This window comes from Schistocerca piceifrons, chromosome 4 (assembly GCF_021461385.2).
Source record: "Schistocerca piceifrons isolate TAMUIC-IGC-003096 chromosome 4, iqSchPice1.1, whole genome shotgun sequence".
NCBI lineage: Eukaryota > Metazoa > Arthropoda > Insecta > Orthoptera > Acrididae > Schistocerca > Schistocerca piceifrons.
In genome coordinates this window covers 262,863,764-262,882,451 of record NC_060141.1, presented here as the reverse complement: position 1 = coordinate 262,882,451, position 18,688 = coordinate 262,863,764, and the positions used below count along the sequence as shown (strand labels likewise).

Below are 18,688 nucleotides of genomic sequence, written 5' to 3'. Positions count from 1 at the left end.
TCTATAATTCCCCATAAACGTTCGATGGGATTAATGCGCCCAAATCATTCGCTCGTTATGTCCGGAATGTTCTTCAAACCAATCGCGAACACCTGTGATCCGATGACGTTGTGCACTGTCATCCATAAAAAAAAGATGCTTATGAATGCGTGCAAATGGTCTCCAAGTAGCCGATCATAACTACACTCCTGGAAATGGAAAAAAGAACACATTGACACCGGTGTGTCAGACCCACCATACTTGCTCCGGACACTGCGAGAGGGTTGTACAAGCAATGATCACACGCACGGCACAGCGGACACACCAGGAACCGCGGTGTTGGCCGTCGAATGGCGCTAGCTGCGCAGCATTTGTGCATCGCCGCCGTCAGTGTCAGCCAGTTTGCCGTGGCATACGGAGCTCCATCGCAGTCTTTAACACTGGCAGCATGCCGCGACAGCGTGGACGTGAACCGTATGTGCAGTTGACGGACTTTGAGCGAGGGCGTATAGTGGGCATGCGGGAGGCCGGGTGGACGTACCGCCGAATTGCTCAACACGTGGGGCGTGAGGTCTCCACAGTACATCGATGTTGTCGCCAGTGGACGGCGGAAGGTGCACGTGCCCGTCGACCTGGGACCGGACCGCAGCGACGCACGGATGCACGCCAAGACCGTAGGATCCTACGCAGTGCCGTAGGGGACCACACCGCCACTTCCCAGCAAATTAGGGACACTGTTGCTCCTGGGGTATCGGCGAGGACCATTCGCAACCGTCTCCATGAAGCTGGGCTACGGTCCCGCACACCGTTAGGCCGTCTTCCGCTCACGCCCCAACATCGTGCAGCCCGCCTCCAGTGGTGTCGCGACAGGCGTGAATGGAGGGACGAATGGAGACGTGTCGTCTTCAGCGATGAGAGTCGCTTCTGCCTTGGTGCCAATGATGGTCGTATGCGTGTTTGGCGCCGTGCAGGTGAGCGCCACAATCAGGACTGCATACGACCGAGGCACACAGGGCCAACACCCGGCATCATGGTGTGGGGAGCGATCTCCTACACTGGCCGTACACCACTGATGATTGTCGAGGGGACACTGAATAGTGCACGGTACATCCAAACCGTCATCGAACCCATCGTTCTACCATTCCTAGACCGGCAAGGGAACTTGCTGTTCCAACAGGACAATGCACGTCCGCATGTATCCCGTGCCACCCAACGTGCTCTAGAAGGTGTCAACTACCCTGGCCAGCAAGATCTCCGGATCTGTCCCCCATTGAGCATGTTTGGGACTGGATGAAGCGTCGTCTCACGCGGTCTGCACGTCCAGCACGAACGCTGGTCCAACTGAGGCGCCAGGTGGAAATGGCATGGCAAGCCGTTCCACAGGACTACATCCAGCATCTCTACGATCGTCTCCATGGGAGAATAGCAGCCTGCATTGCTGCGAAAGGTGGATATACACTGTACTAGTGCCGACATTGTGCATGCTCTGTTGCCTGTGTCTATGTGCCTGTGGTTCTGTCAGTGTGATCATGTGATGTATCTGACCCCAGGAATGTGTCAATAAAGTTTCCCCTTCCTGGGACAATGAATTCACGGTGTTCTTATTTCAATTTCCAGGAGTGTATTTCCAGCCAATGATCGGTTCAGTTGGACTAGAGGAGCCAGTCCATTCCACGTAAACACACACCACACCATTACGGAGCTATCACCAGCTACCACAGTGCCTTGTTGACAATCCGGGTCCATGACTTCATGGGGCCTGCGGCACATTCGAACCCTACTGTCATCTCTTACCAACTGAAATCGTGACTCATCTGACCAGGCCACGGTTTCCCACTTGTCTAGAGTTCAACAAGTACTATCACGATCCTAGGAGCGGCGGTGCAGGCGACGTCGTGCTGTTAGCGAAGTCACTCGCATCGGTCGTCTGCTGCCATAGCCCAATAACACTACACTTTGTCGCTCTGTCCTAAAGGGTACGTTCGTCGTACGTCCCGTCTTGATTTCTGCGGTTATTTCACGCAATGTTGCTTGTCTGCTAGCACAGACAACTCTACGCAAACGCCGCTGCTCTCGGTCATTAAGTGAAGGCCGTCGGCCACTGCGTCGTCCGTAGTGAGAGGTAATGCCTGAAATGTGGTATGCTCGGCACACTCTTGACGTTGTGGATCTCCGAGAATTGAATCCCTTACGATTTACGACCCATGCATATCACCCCAACTACCACACCTCATTCAAAATCTGTTAATTCCGGTCGTGTGACCATAATCAGGTCAGAAACTCATTCACATAAATCACTTGACTAGAGAAACGACAGCTCTGCCAATGCACTGCTCTTTTATATCTTGATTCCCAATACTACCGCCATTTGCGTGCTTGAATATCGTGATCCCATAACTTTTCTCACCTCAATGTATTGTGCAGTGCTTAGTTTTGCGCAATAATGTAGACCATCTGAGACAGGTATTGACGGTTGGCGTAACATAGTGAAGAATACTGCAGAGCGTAAAGAATAGTGATACTCGATGATGATGGTGTTTGGTTTGTGGGGCGCTCAACTGCGCGGTTATCAGCGCCCGTACAAATTTCTCAGCCCAATCTCATCACTTTCATGATTGATGATGAAATGATGAGGACAACACAAACACCCAGTCATCTCGAGGCAGGTGAAAATCCCTGACCCCGCCGGGAATCGAACCCGAGACCCCGTGCTCGGGAAGCGAGAACGCGACCGCGAGACCACGAACTGCGGACAACTCGATCTGAAAGAATTTTGCAAAGAAGTGAAGACAAAAGTTAAATGACAAAATATCGGGATGTGGGCTGAAAGATGTACGTTAAAGCACGTCGCAGTAGTTTGGAAGACGAAATTCATGACTAATCAGGAAATGTGAGGTACACAATAGCACAAGAAACTCAAGCTCATAGTGTCATGACATTAAACATGAATGTTTACTTTACATTTAGGAGGTCTCAGAATTGACAGATAGTATCAGGTCAGCTGTCTAGTGTGCAACCGTCTTTTTTTTTCTTGCAACAGTTGTTACAGCACAGATACAAGATTATGTAAAATTTCTATCAGTAATCGGTGCATATTTGTTTCATTTCGTTGGTAACAATTAGTTCAGCAGTAGAGAAATACGTACAAAGCAGCACGTGTACACTATAAATTGCGCAGTTCATTTGTTTAATTTGGAATTAATTGTTGTTCTGCTTTACGAAACTTTGCTGCTGTAAATGAGCTCGTTGTCTATTTAAATGTTTACTGGAAGTTTATCAGATTCATTTAAACTATTCTTCATAAATTCTGCTTTTGTTTTGCAAGACAAGCAACTCAGTCAGAATACAGGCGAGTTCCTCATCGTCGAGCGCCGATATGTTTGCTACAAAGGTAAAGTTCTAACTGCGGAATATTGTGCGTTCTCGGCATCCCACTTACGAGCAATACACTGACATATTGTTGTGCCAATAATATTGAGCGTCACAGCTAACCACTCAAAACTCATCACCGTGCGTCAAAACTGACGGTGGTAAGACGAATCACAATCCAAGAAACATAGTTGCAAGTCTTTTCAATTGACGCCACATTGGACGACCTGCATGTCGATAGTGGTGAAATGATGATGAGGACAACACCCACTACCCGAGCGGAGAAAATCTCCAATCCTGCCGGTATCGAACCCAAGCTCGCTGCATAGCAGTCAAACGCACTTACCACTCAACTAAGGAGGCAGATTATTGTCACTCACCTTCTTGAAGCCGGCCGGAGTGGTCGAGCGGTTCTAGGCGCAACAGTCTGGAACCGCGGGACCGCTGCGGTCGCAGGTTCGAATCCTGCCTCGGGCATGGATGTGTGTGATGTCCTTAGGTTAGTTAGGTTTAAGTAGTTCTAAGTTCTAGGGGACTGATGACCTCAGAAGTTAAGTCCGATAGTGCTCAGAGCCATTTGAACCATTTTGAACCTTCTTAGCTTGCCCAGAGCACCGACCTAATCCAACGTGTCACCGTGCGCTAGCACACATAAGCTGACTGCCACAGTTTTCGCATCCCAGGCGGCCTGAATGAAAAGAGCTTGCCCCAGTTAGTGGGAGAGAGAAATATTGATAGGCCATTGGGATCTCATGTTATTATTCTACCCAGTATTTAGGCATGGAAAATAATGGACTGCGATACTACTTGTGGGGGGCCACTGATTCGAATGCGTACTGGGGGAAGGTGGTAGAAATCGCCACACAAATAAAAGATTTAGAATGTAGCGCAAACAGATATATTCTGAAATTAGCACAGAACAACGTACTGTAAACTGAGAGCAGCCGTAGCTGACATAGACACATTTACAGAATGACTTCACCTTTAGTGAGAACGCTTCGGAGTCAGAAACGTGAATCATGAGAATTAAGTTTCGGCACCAAAAGAGTGGTGGCAGAATTCGGCGAAGCTTACCGCATGGCTTGCGCTGCTGCTCTCCGTAATATCGCGAAATACTCGCGATCGCCAAACAACCGAAACGGCAAGCGAACCCCAGCATCGTTAGTAGACTGTGCCCGAAATAACGAACAGTTAGGCTTTACCGTCGCCCTGCGGCATATACCTGTGGACAAGAGGTAATCGTGGACGAGGCAGCAGCTAGTGGGTCTTCCAAGAAACGTTCCAGAATAGGTGGAGCGGCGACACTCATAGCTTTTGTTAGTTGGTCGGCAGCTCACAGCAGAGTGTCTACGTCTGTAAAAAGTAGTTCCGTCGCCGTGGGTGGTCAAGCGGCTACCTGTCGCCTGCTGGACCATAGATTTGGGCGTATCATTTTTGGCCCAGAAGTTTCCTGACCTGGTGCAGCCCCGGCCTTTGGGACGGCGGGATGTTCTGTGCTCGTATACACCTCAAGACGAAGAAGAATCTCCGTTTAAACTTGAATCTTTTAAACGGTCACCGTCGATTTGAACAATTTATTAATTCCTCTGAACACATTGACAGCTAAGATCTGTTGGCAGATCTAGTTTCCTCTATATACGGGGGTTGGAACTTTAATAGTGGCAACTATTTATTTACAGCTCGTACAAAATAGATACGTGTTTCAAGGTTATACTGACCTTCAAAGTAGCCACCAGTATTGTGTAGAGCCCGTTGCCAGCGATGTGGAATCGTGGGATACTCTTAGCAGCGCCAGTTGTGTTGACAGAGCGGCGCGGTCTATTGCCCGACGAATTTGTAGCAGTTCTGAAGCGAATGCCGTGAAGTGTCTCCTTCAGTTTAGAAATCGAGTTGAACTCACGATGGCTTAAGTCAGGGGAGTGCAGAAGGTGGTATAGCACTTAGCAGCCCCATCAGTCAAACAAATCAGCAAGAGCTTGCACTGTACGTGCTTGAGCATTGTCCTGCAATATGATGGTCAGGTCCTGCAGAAAGTGTCATCTCTTCTGTCTCTATGCTGCTCATTTTTGGAACCCAATCTACGACCAGCTTAGAGACAGAAGTGATGACACTTTCTGCAGGGCCTGACCATCATTTTACAGGACAATTCTCAAGCATGTACAGTGCAAGCTATTACTAATTTGTTTGATTGATGGGGGTTCTAAGTGCTATACCACCTACTGCACTCCCCTGACTTGAGCCCTCGTGAGTTGAACTCGATTTCTAAAGCGAAGGAAACACTTCACGGCATTCGTTTCAGAACTGCTATAACCAAATTATTCAGTCGGTCGATGTACGGCTGCAGTTATATTTCTCATTGCTCTGAGACTGCAGGGACGTTATGTCGATAGACGGTGGTTTTGCCCCTACGTAACAGCTACACGCACAGCAGCAGTTGCAAGCAGGAAGCGGCACAGACTCCTTAGGCGCAACCTACGTTCCCCTCAACGCTCATCACTATGTGAAGGGGCAAGTGTCCAGGACAGGAATCAGTGTGACGGGCCGTTATAAAGTTCTAGTTGTCACCTTGAAAAAAGAAAACTACAATCGTGAAATTAAGGTAATGCTGTCAGTCGATCACCTCATCGTGACTCGATGGTTTCTTCAGTCGAGGACGGATGAAGAAGTATCTGGTTGCCACGCATACCACGCAAGAAGAATACGGGAGCGAAGCAAAATTTGATCCCCATAAAAGTAGCATATGTGTGTGTATGTCTTGAGAAAAAGCATGTGGAGCGTAGCGTCGTCGTGGAAAAAAAAAAACCGGCCTTGGAGAACTTTCCGCAACACTTTCTCTTAACAGATTTCCGTAAAGTTGTCAAGAAATTTCGGTAGTGTTTTTGTGGCGATTTGCGTTAAGGAGATGGGACAAGAGATAAGACTTTAAACATTCATCCGTTTGTTTCGACTACAGTCTGATACCAGGCAACATCCAAGCCGTCACAGTAACATCGTATCGTCTCTGCATCATCGTCTTTGTGGAGGGAGAGTACCTACGCTCAGCGTTGCTTCCAGGCTGCGTATTCGGTTTGCTGTTCGTCCATCAACGAATACAGCCGATAACCGTCTAACATTTCCTTCATCAACTGTCACAGACAGTAAAATGTAAAATACAGCATTAATATGAAAAAATCCAAAGAGACGTTGCCATTCTTTTAATTTAAATTTCCATGTTGAGCAGTTGGTACGAGACTGGATTCGTGTTCTGTGTGATCTAGTTTCAAATCTCATTTCGATCATGCAGGATCATCATTAAGTAGCCTCCATAATACACCCGAAAAAAATGCTGGACTGGTTCGTTTTAATCGACCACGAAGGATCTCGAACGTACGTTCAGTCTCTAATGGGAGCGCTGATGTATAGACGTTAAACTACAAGGGTTTGCTGAGAGTTAACAATATATGTGGTGAATTAATGTAACTATATAGTGCAGATCAGAAACAGCTACCAGTAACTGAAAAATATGAAATTGCGATGTTAACGGACAATACGGGAAGGTCAGTGTGTATAAATAACGGATGAGGGGGGAAGAACAGGTTGTTGATCCGTGCAAAGTGTTAAGCATATAGTCCTTAAGCAGGAGAGTGCGCTAGTCTTTGATGTTGTTAAGAGATGCTGGATAGGAATTGCGGAGTAGTGTGGAAGGGGGAAGGGATAATATGATCTTGATCCGACGACAGAATGGCAATTGTTACGATTATAATTTGAAGAATGGGTAAATGTTGGCACAGTTCAGTCGCATTGGGACGGAATATGGTGTGTGCGGTGGTTGGAAAAGGGGGGAGATATTTTAACATAATTCCTTCAGTGACGAGAACTGGAAAAGAGAGAGGAGCGAAATACTGTTCTTGTTATAAAAATCATGGAAAGTTCATTATTCATTGAGATGTACGAGGAATTTGTGGAAAGGAGAAACTAGTTAATTGAACATGAAGATTCATATTGAATGTGAGGCGATCTACATCGGCAAAAAGTGAAGAAGGACAGTTGAACATTTTTGAATGTAATTTGTATTGGTTGTTTCAGTCTGATGAGGGCCTTTTTTATGCTGCTGCCGAGCTGCACTATACCATAGGGACTACGCCAGCCATCATGGAAGAGGGAAAGAGTTAACCCATCCAGGGCCTCAGAACACAGTAGACGAAAACTGCCAGTTTTCAACCCACAGCCACGCAAACTACGAGGGGTGATGGATGATCCCCGCCAACATCGTACCTGCTTCACACACATCTTGTAAAACTGAATCTATCGAGTGATGAGATGAAATTTTCCATTCCCTGCCCCCCCCCCCCCCCACCTGTCCTTCACGCTCCTCTCTGCTTGGTGCATTACTGAGTTACATCAACGTCCTGTCAAATCGGTTCTTAGAACAAATTTGTGGTTTTGATACAATAATAAAGGCAAATAATTTTTGGTACCCAGCATGGACAGTCTCATTTCCAATTTATCAGTTAATTTCAGTTCATTACATTTTGGCACCCAGTGTGGGGAGAATAACAACTCAGTTACACAGTTATCTGTCTCATTACATTTTTGGTGCTAAGCATGGCGGACATTATTTGCATATTGATTTGCTTCACCGCACTGTGTGGGTCGAAAGTTTCTGCTGTGGAGCCGAAGTTCGCGTTTGGATGTCTGGAGAGCCATGTGGTGTGTGAGGAAAGCGATACGGGCGGTCAAGAAGATGGGTGGGAGAAGTGACAGATATGCTGGTTGTGTGAAGCAGAGAGAGGATAGGACGGGGACTGATGGTTTTTGAGGAATTGTATAGCTTAGATGTGTAACGGCAACGGTTCAAGATGTGAGTGCTGAACTCCATTGTCAGTGTCAGTACAGTAAGTTGTGTCCAGTAGCCCACTGTGGACGGAATGACGATCCTGTGGCTAACAGATGTCAGAAAGGCAACGCCGTCGGAACACAAAATCGCAAAGTGGCGAGTGGCGGCGTCGGCGGCTGGAGTTTCCTATTTCTGAGGATGTAGGAGCGCCCGCCGGCCGCTGTACGGCAGGTGGCGCTGACGCACGGGCTAAAAGCGTCCGCCAGGCTGGCCACCTGTTCGCCGACAAGCAAACGGGCAGTGGTCGTGGCAGCCCTGGAGCGAGGCCAGCTGCTCAGTGCTCGGCCGCCCTTAATGCCGTATTTTCGAATCCCACGGGCTGGCGGCTTCCCAGGATGGAGGGCAAGAGCGATGGGCCGCGTCTGCAACCACCGGCCCCATTTACCGTGGCTGCTGCAAGACCAAGTCACGCCCTGGCAATCGCTAAACGGCACGAGGCCGCCTGCTCTTACGAGGACGTACTAGACTTGAGGGAAAAGTGGGACCACCAGTTCCCCACGCTGGGTGCAACGAACACAAGCTACTTCTTCGGAAATGAACTATACTTGAAGAAGGGTACTGATTTTTTTTCCCCACAGCATGTAGGACATGCACACTGTGGACATGCAGTATTTAATCTATAAATTAACGTGTACTGTAATTTCAGTGTGCGGTACTGGCAATAAGAGACGCAAAGTAACTTTCTGCTAATTTCACACACGTATATGACCTACACTGGTTGCTGCACATGCCCTAATTGGTGCAGGGAAAAATATCCATTGAGTGAACACGACGACTTGCAAATATTACGGTCGAGGGACTGGGTACATTTATTCGTATTCTAACTGCAGCATCCGGCTATTTATGACTGTGTGACCCTCTCGCCAGAATAATACCTCCGCACATGGGAGAACATAGACAGAATACACTTTTTACATTGAATACGAGCACGGATTAGTAACTAAATCAATTGCCAGTGCCGTTCAAATGGAGGACCGGTACCAACAAAAACGTCTAAAAATTCTTCACACTATAACCAACTGTCTCGTCCTGTCGCTTCTACGAACATAGCGACAACTTCCAGGTTCTTCCCTTTCCAACACATCAGTTAACAAGCCGACTGCGGTGGTCTAGCGGTTCTAGGCGCTCAGTCCGGAACCGCGGGACTGCTACGGTCGCAGGTTCGAATCCTGCCTCGGGCATGGATGTGTGTGATGTCCTTAGGTTAGTTAGGTTTAAGTAGTTCTAAGTTCTAGGGGACTGAGACCACAGATGTTAGGTCCCATAGTGCTCAGAGCCATTTTAACCAATCAGTTAACAGAAATTGTTTGTTTTTGGATCTTGCCGCGGAGAATATCTACATTACTTGTAGCTCCTGTGCTTGAACAGAATGAAATGGCAGATGATGTCTGCGACAGGATAGTTAGTATCTTTTGCGATCATTAAGGTGTAGTGGAGAGTTCTCTACAGGCAATAAGTGAATCAGTTTTGCAACCCGTTAGATGCTAAATTTAAAACTAATAGTGCATGTGACATGGAAATGGAAAGACGTTTTGTCGTAATGGCTGACTTTCAAGATGACATAACATTCATCGTCGTTATCTTTATAGAGTTGGCCATTTGGTATATTTAACGTATTTTAAAGAAATGTTTATAATGATACTTTATCGGGAACTGACGTTTTGATACCGTGACTGTGTACAAAATATATGTTGACTCTTTCAAAGAAGAAGGGGAGAACCAGCTACTATTGGTAATGTTATTTATTTACGTAAATAGCACCGTCACCGGTTTTGAACCTACAGGTTCATCTTCAGAGGGCTGTTCAAATCAAGATGCACATTTGTTTAAGTTTACTTAAGTTTTTGGATCTTTATTCCCCATTGTGGTGAAAGGTTCTTGGGATGCTGGTCCCCTTGAGTAATGAACAATGCTAGAAACGACCGATTTAATTGTAACTACGTGTCATAAAGATCGAACGTAATGTAAATAAGTATTTAATATTACTGAGTAGTTATATTTTACTACTTTGTTTTAAATAATTGTTTACATTGATTTATATCATTATGAAGGATAGTTGTGACTAAACAGGTCGTTTCTAGCATCGTTTATTACTATAGGGCAGTACTGTCTCAAGAACCTATCATCATAAGGGGGGAATAAAGAGCTAGAAACTTATGTAAACGTCAACAGATGTGCATCTTCATGTGAACAACCGTCTGAAGATCAACCTGTCAGTTCAAAATCGGTTACGGCGCTATTTATATAAATAAATAACATTAACAATAGTTGCTGCTTGCTGTCTTCTTCTTTGAAAGAGTCAACCTAAATTTTTATAATGTGTAAAGACGCAGACTTAGTATGGAACCGAATTAGTTCAGCACCTATCTAACACTTAGAAGAAAACACGATTTTTATTGTAGGTTTAGTGTTTATGCTACTGAGCTCATGCTGCTGCTAACGGCGCTACACGATGTCAGTCAGTGGTCGATTACATGAAGAGACTGCCAGTTAACGTGGGATGTGGGGGTATTGTATAGATAAAACTCTCTCTCTCTCTCTGTCAGAACTCATCTCGGAAGGCACAACGTTACCGACCTACCGCCGTGTCATCCTCAGCCGATAGGCTTTCCTGGTTGCAGATATGGAGGAGCATGATGTCAGCAAACCGCTCTCACGGCCGTTCTCAGTTTTCGCGACAGGAGCCGCCACTTCTTTATCAAGTAGCTCCTGAATCGGCCTCCCAAGGGCAGAGTGCACCACGACTGCCAACAGCCCCGTGCTGCAAGTGCTAGTCGACCCGACACTGCTGAACTTCGGTGATCTGGCGGGAACCGGGGTTACCACTGCAGTAAGCTCGTTGACGTATAGATAACACAATGTCACTAACCGTGTACATACCATGTGTGTAACTCAATACCTTTATCCATAACTCTTGCTGAAGAAGTTCGTGCATGTGGAAGGGAAGGCAGTGTTTGCCTCGTTGCCAAGCAATGGCGAAGGTGTCTTCCACTGTGCTGCCTGCGTATTGCAGTCCCTACTCCCACGACGTTTCGTGGAAGACCCACAATGATCCGCCATTCCTCAACTAAGTTTTTTACGCCTAGCAAAACATGTGGCTAACGTGTTCCTCTTCTCGCAGGTGCCGTCTCCTTAGCCAAGTCAAAGCCATTCACTGGTGTTACTCTGGTCTCTTGACCATCCCAGAGGCTTGAAATCTTTTAGTTCACAGGGAGCGCCTGACTGCTGGTCACTGCAACCTGGCTGTACGGCTCTTATACCATGAAGATCACGATGCATAGTAGAAGGCTGTTTATAAAAATCATTGTATTGAATAGTTTGTAGTAAAATATACATCAAACTACTTCAATAAATAATTGGGAGGACTGGAAATTAAGTCAGTAAGCCTGGAAATACGTTTCTCTGTCACAATATAATTTTATTAATGAAGGAAGAAATTTCCAAAAATGGGACTGTGACTTTGTCACACTTCAATAAATATTTTCTGACTACATCTTAAGTGACAAACCAAATGAGTTTTCTGAGTGCCATTTGTGTGGAACCTATTTCACTCGGAAATTTACGTTCTATGCTACATTAGTATCTGCAGATGTCTGTGCCAAAACGTTGTTAATAAAGGCTGTCTATGAGAGCTACACAAGAAACTTATACTCAGCAGAATGTAATGGCACTCAAAACTGAAGAATGGAAGGAACGTAATTTAAATATCTAGGATACCATTAAGTAACTTGCCACTGTAGCGATGGACGGGGAGTAGGGAAGGTTAGAAATTAAGTGTATCCTGCTGAAGTAACCATACTGGCTACGACAGATGCTGCTTAGAGAAAGCTCGTTGAGATTTGACGGGTGGAATCTGTCTTAAACACAGCTCCACGTCACTGGCCACAGGTCTAAGTGTTTTCATACGGTGCAGCTGCTTAGCATGGATGCGTAACCAGTTGTTGAGTTATTTCAGATAGGTGCCCAACGGCTTCCTAGTGTACTACAAAGGGGTTCACCCTGGGATGGCAGCTGGTCCTCTCACTCTCTGTAATCGCCGCTCGTGTACTTTAAACTGTCCGCTCCTTAGTGGACTGCTCCGTGTTTCTGTCATTTGTTCGCTCACTTCCACGACAGCAACAATCTGAAAGACTACAAACTGCGCTTTTACTGGAATTGAGGGCGCTACTACACCTAAGGTCGAGTTCCATCTCAGCTGTCAACATCGATAAGTCTCTCATTTTTGTCGGGACAGCGAGTAACATGCTTGCAGGAAACAGGTTGCACGCCTTATGCTACCTGCTTATGAAACAAGGTCACGATGCGTGGCGTATTTGCCGACCTCCATTCTGTCGACACTAGATGTCGGAAGTGCTAAGGTGAACTATTTAATGACGCTGACCTGCTCGTCGATTACACAGCACTGCTTTGTGTGGTCAACACTCTGTGCGTATCCACGCTCAGTAACACTGTTAACTCTCGGCACACAGTGGACGTGACTTTTACAGTTTTGTGCGAATGACGCAATAATTTTCTGCCTTAGGAACATAGAATCAGTTGTGACATGAAAACAGAACACATGATACTATTTGAAGGATTCGTAGATAGGTAGCGTTCACGGCATTTCTTCACTCCAGCCCTTTACTTTGAGGTGGTATAGGGTAATCAGGAAGATCACCGACTACAAACGCTAAAGTAAGGTCCAAGACGAGCGAAGAACGTCGATTCTATAATGTGAAACGATTGCAGGAAGAATACAAACGAAAACCACAATTCTATCCCTTTGCTCTGATCAAAAGTTTGCCTAGTGCTTGACGTGTATGAGTGCCGCGTAAAGTATCCTGAGTTACGTACATCCATGAAGAGTTGTCATTCAGGAATTAGGCTCTTTATTTTCCTGAGGCCATCTAAGAAGGTTCTACACCAACAGCTACACTCGCCTGTACATAGCGGCAGTCGAGAGACTGTTGACAACAAATGTTGTACTGCGCGTAGACTTTTGTATGAACTGTCTTACTTACTTTTGTCTTAAGCAAAACAAGCGTCGGTTTCCTATGATTTGACACCATGCGATTTCCACGATGCTCAGGTTCCTGTGTATGACGATAAATTTATCGCGGAGACATATCGCAGTAGTAATAGGGCGCTTATGACGATGTTGCGGAGTCAAAGGCTGCTGCCCGTCTGGGGGCACGGCAATGGATATTCTAAAATGTTTCACGAAATTTTCGTTCAGGCGATCTGGTACCACACCCTGGATGATGACCGGAAGGGTATTCGGCCACCCTCCACCACTAACATTGCCTTATCAAGATTAACATGCCGACTAGTGAAGAGACGGCAAAAAAAAAAAAAAAAAAAAAAAAAAAAAAAAAAAAAAAAAAAAAAAAAAAATCGGACATTTTCACTGCGGTTGCGATCTAGTCGAGTATGCGAAGTGGTAACTCTCTAATCAGGTCTCGTTGACTGTGTTCTCGTAACAGATTGCTTTTTGTACAGAGGTACTGTTACAGCGTATGTGGGAGTGGCATGAGCGACAAGTGTAGTAACATACTCTACTTCACAAAGCGTCTGCCAAGTATAGCAGCAAGCGCTATACTTAGCAAAGCGTCTCAGCAGGATAACATTCATTTGGAAACTGTACAACTTCCGAAATGGAAAATCTGATCCACTCCACGGATATTCTGCTTAAAATTTCGGAATTCGAAGCCATCTCTCCGTCATATCCGTGAAAGTCATTTTGCTTCTCTAAGAGCTATAAAAGGCAGAGCGGAAATCACGGGTACAGACTTATAGTATTAGTGGAACGGACTGAGCACACAAGATTTCGAATAGGAATTCATCTCCGGTAGCGTAACGTTTCCGTTTCACAACTATTTTAAATCAAGTGTTAAACTCACCGCAGCTGCCGAGGGAAAGAACGATGTCTCGGATTTGCCTGTTAGGGTGCGCAACAGGGTAGGCAAAATGATGGATATTATTCGCACGATATGTCAGATAATGTTCTTGGTTGAAATGGTTCTGAGCACTATGGGACTTAACATCTGAGGTCATCAGTCCCCTAGAACTTAGAACTACTGAAACCTAACTAACCGAAGGACATCACACACATCCATGCCCGAGGCAGGATTCGAACCATGCCACCGTAGAGGTCGCGCGGATCCAGACTGAAGCTCCTAGAGCCGCTCGGCCACACCGGCCGGCGATAACGTTCTTACGCACAATGTTTGTTCCATAGCAACACGGTTGCTTATTCTAATCTACGTACTTGATTTTACTACAATTCGTACTGGACCTGTTTTTAGAAGCTGTGCATTAGCACTGTATTCTGACCACGGTGTACTCGTATTTTTTTCCCTAGGGAATGACGCAAACAAATTTTTGAGTCTGAACGGAGAGTTAGTGATAAATGGATGAATTTATTTATTTTTCCCTTGGAACTGTTATTTAAATGAATTTGGTTGTTAGACTGTGCTCACTATTGCCTCGTTAAATTTTCTTTACAGAAGTGGATGAACTGAGCATCTGATTTGAAATGGTGTAGAACAGAAATAGTACGTTCTCGAACTTGGGTTCCCATTTAAAATATGGTGTACTCAATCTTCTAAAGCAAGTCTTACAAATTTGTAAGAGGAATATTCGAACACCCATTACACTATATTCAAGCGTCTGTTTAAAATTGTTCCATTACTCAGGTATGGAACTGGTTTGCTTAAGAAAGTAGATGGCCCAGCACTTCATTATACAGCCGTTTCCATTGTTTGGTTCCTCAGTTTCTGCGCTCGTTGTTCCCTCTAACGGTCTCGGCGCTGTGTGGGTTAGGCCTCCTCCCCACCCAGAATGCCTGTATTTGATTTATAGGGTGGGGGGCAGCCACCCCAGCGGGCCGGTCGCGACACGCCCGGGGTTGCGTCACCAGCTGCGGGGGTTGTTGTGACGGCGGCCGCCCCGCCTCGTCGCAGTGCGCGGCTGGCTGTCTGCGGCAGCCGGTGCTTACACGCCGCGACTTGCCGGGGCAGCGTCCCGCCAACCTCACACCTCGCGCCGATATAATCTGCCGGACTGCAGTCAGGACACAGCGCAGGGAAGAGCTGAAGGGCAGCTGTCTGGCATCCGTGTTTCTCACCGACGTCTATTGCCACAGTGTTCACGTACACACAAGGCGGGCGGAACATAATGGGGGCGTTAGCTGGTGAACTAAGCAGCAGCGTTGGGTTGGGTTGGGTTGGGTTGGTCGGGGGAGTAGACCAGACAGCGAGGTCATGGGTCTCATCGAATTAGGGAAGGATGGGGAGGATGTCGGCCGTGCCCTTTCAAAGGAACCATCCCGGCATTTGCCTGGAGCGATCTAGGGAAATCACGGAAAACCTAAATCAGGATGGCCGGACGCGGGATTGAACCGTCGTCCTCCCGAACGCGAGTCCAGTGTGCTAACCACTGCGCCACCTCGCTCGGTTAAGCAGCAAGCAGCATTTGAACGTACACTATGTGATCAAAAGTATCCGGACACCCCCAAAAATATACGTTTTTCATATTAGGTGCATTGTGCTGCCACCTGCCAGGTACTCCATATCAGCGACCTCAGTAGTCATTAGACATTGTGAGAGAGCAGAATGAGGCGCTCCGCGGAACTCACGGACTTCGAACGAGGGTAGGTAATTGGGTGTCACTTGTGTTGTACGTCTGTACGCGAGATTTCCACACTCCTGAACATCCCTAGGTCAACTGTCTCTGATATGATAGTGAAGTGGAAACGTGAAGGGACACGTACAGCACAAAAGAGTACCGGCCGACCTCGTCTGTTGACTGACAGAGACCGCCGACAGTTGAACAGCGTTGTAATGTGTATTAGGCAGACATCTATCCAGACCATCACACAGAAATTCCAAACTGCGTCAGGATCCACTGCAAGTACCATGACAATTAAGTGGGAGGTGAGAAAACTTGGATTTCACGGTCGAGCGGCTGCTCATAAGCCACACATCACACCGGTAAATACCAAACGACGCCTCGCTTGGTGTAAGAAGCGTAAACACTGGACGATTAAACAGTGGAAAAAACGTTGTATGGAGTGACGAATCACGGAACAAATGCAGAGATCCGATGGCAGTGTGTGGGTATGGCTATTGCTTGGTCAGCGTGTGTAGTGCCAACAGTAAAATTCGGAGGCGGTGTTGTTATGGTGTGGTCGTATTTTGCATGTAGGGGGCTTGCACCGCTTGTTGTTATGCGTGGCACTACCACAGCACAGGCCTACTACATTGATGTTTTAAGCACCTTCTTGCTTCCCACTGTTGAAGAGCAATGGCGATTGCATCTTTCAACACGATCGAGCACCTGTTCATAATGCCCGGCCTGTGGCACAGCGATTACACGACACTAACAACCCTTTAATGGACTGGCCTGCACAGAGTCCTGACTTGACACCTTTGGGATGTTTTGGAACGCCGAATTCGTGCCAGGCCTCACCGACCGACATCGATACCTCTCCTCAGTGCAGCACACCGTGAAGAATGGGCTGCCATTCCCCAAGACTTAGAAACTGTACTGTATTATCACGACTGTGTGGCCCTTTCCTCTGCAGCAATAGTTGGGGTCGCGTTCGTTAGCAGGTTTTATCTTGAAGTGTTGTTGACGAAATTTCGCGTTATTGTGTATGTATACGATTTTTTTCTGAAAAAAGAAAAGGTTTACCTTCTTTTATTTCGTGCTTCTAAAAAGAAACTCTTCACTAAATACCTGTAGATTTCTAGAGAATCGTAAAGAAGCAGCCATCTAAATCGACGTTTCATACCTCTCAGGGTCCTTAGGAAATTTAATGAATGACAAATGTGTTGTCTCTTTTTTGTTATTGCTGGTAGTAATTGCGCTACATACGCTCTATTTCGCGTAAATCATGTTGATAATCAATATAAAGGATGTTACGAATGGATGTTTTACGAATATGAAGTAGAAGAATAGCATACCTATTTGCTCCTGCTAAGCTTAAATATAATATGCACATTCGTCTATAAATGGGCAACGTATGTTAGTAATACATAAAGTAATTCACTTGATACAGCAACTATATAATGTACAATTGATGTGTGGAGCATAAAATTAATTTGCTTCACTGAATAATATGACAATCTTCTAAACAGGTACAACCAATGAACACAGCCGGAGTATGGCCTCTCAAATGTTGTTATGACTCCATATGCTAGAACGCGCGTGATAGTTTAAAATACGAGGCGATGGAAACAAACTACGAACGACAGTTTTACGAAGCTACGGAAACGATTCTTCCAATTTCATGGTTTTTCCATTGATTTTCCAACCTCTTACAATAAAGATAGCGTTAAGGAAAGAAAGCAATACGAAGCACAAAAAACTATTTGTGTCGGTAACTTTTCGAAGTTACTCCTTGACATTGAGCGAGCACATATCTTGACTTCTTGTTTGTCTCACATAACGGCGTGTTTGCTTCATTGCCCAACACAACGGACGAATACTTCTGTTAACGACGACGCCAGGAGCGTCGTTGTGCGCGGGTCACCCGCGGCGCCAAGGTTGCCAAATGTCAGGAAATAGTGGCCTGAAGCGAGTAATTCAAAGAGTTTCACGCTTAATAATAGCCTTTCTCATCAATTAACATAACGCCTCGGCGAAACAATTATGTTTTCTCTAGCTGAAATTGTTGCTATTACGCTTGTTGTCTCGATTCCTTGAGCGCCGGCGTAAACTCCATACCTATTGCAAGCAACAGCAGTCTGTACCAGTAATGTGAAACCTCTAGCTGGGACACTCCTGCGTCGACGCCAGAACTCAGACGCCTCAGTGTGTAGAACTTGCTTTTCCATCTGTTTCAAGGTCACAGCTGTGATGAATTTATGTAAAAAATTAAGACAGTGTGTCAAATTGGCACAGTACTCCAAGTGCCTTCCTTTCACGACTACTGAACTATCAACTGTGGAGTCTGGAAACGCGTCGTTGACTCATTCAAGGAATATATTGTGTATAAAACGCCTCACTGACTCATTCACCGCTTATACTGTATACAGTGTGGTTCAACTGGCCTTACCTCTGATTTTTCTGCAATCCGCAACACCTTCGAAAACCATGAACAAGATTTTCCTATTCTCTCACTTTGTTTGTAGGAAATTTAATGTAGCTAAATTTTGTATTGGGATGCGTTTTCACTAGAGGTCATAGTTTTAGAATTATTCAAGAAAAACGTACAGAAGTGACATTCAAACGCATTTTTTTAATAACTAGAAAATCCTGGCCTCCAGCAAAAACGTATCCAAGTGCAAAATTTAACTACATTAAATTTCTTAAAAAAAGATCCTTTTTATTATTGCTGCAGGACTAACAGTTGGCATGTAGCAGGTAAGAGAACAGGAAAATCTTGAGTGATATTTGAAGGCGTTGTGCGCTGCGTAGAACCCAGCGGTCAGTAGAATCATCCCGTATTAAACGTCTCACTGACTCACTCAGGGCATGTTG

The 18,688-nt window shown here is 45.9% G+C and overlaps 1 protein-coding gene across 1 annotated transcript in view; it reads right to left on the bottom strand.

Annotated features, from left to right (window-relative positions):
- Positions 1–18,688, bottom strand: part of LOC124795779 (zinc finger protein 697) — a 93,633-nt gene that overhangs the window by 58,061 nt on the left and 16,884 nt on the right. The window contains exons 2-3 of the mRNA XM_047259862.1: positions 15,039–15,265; positions 8,411–8,586 (exon numbers count right to left, since the gene is read on the bottom strand). Of these exons, the coding sequence (XP_047115818.1) occupies positions 8,411–8,586; positions 15,039–15,265 (403 nt within the window). The remainder of the gene's footprint in view (positions 1–8,410; positions 8,587–15,038; positions 15,266–18,688) is intronic.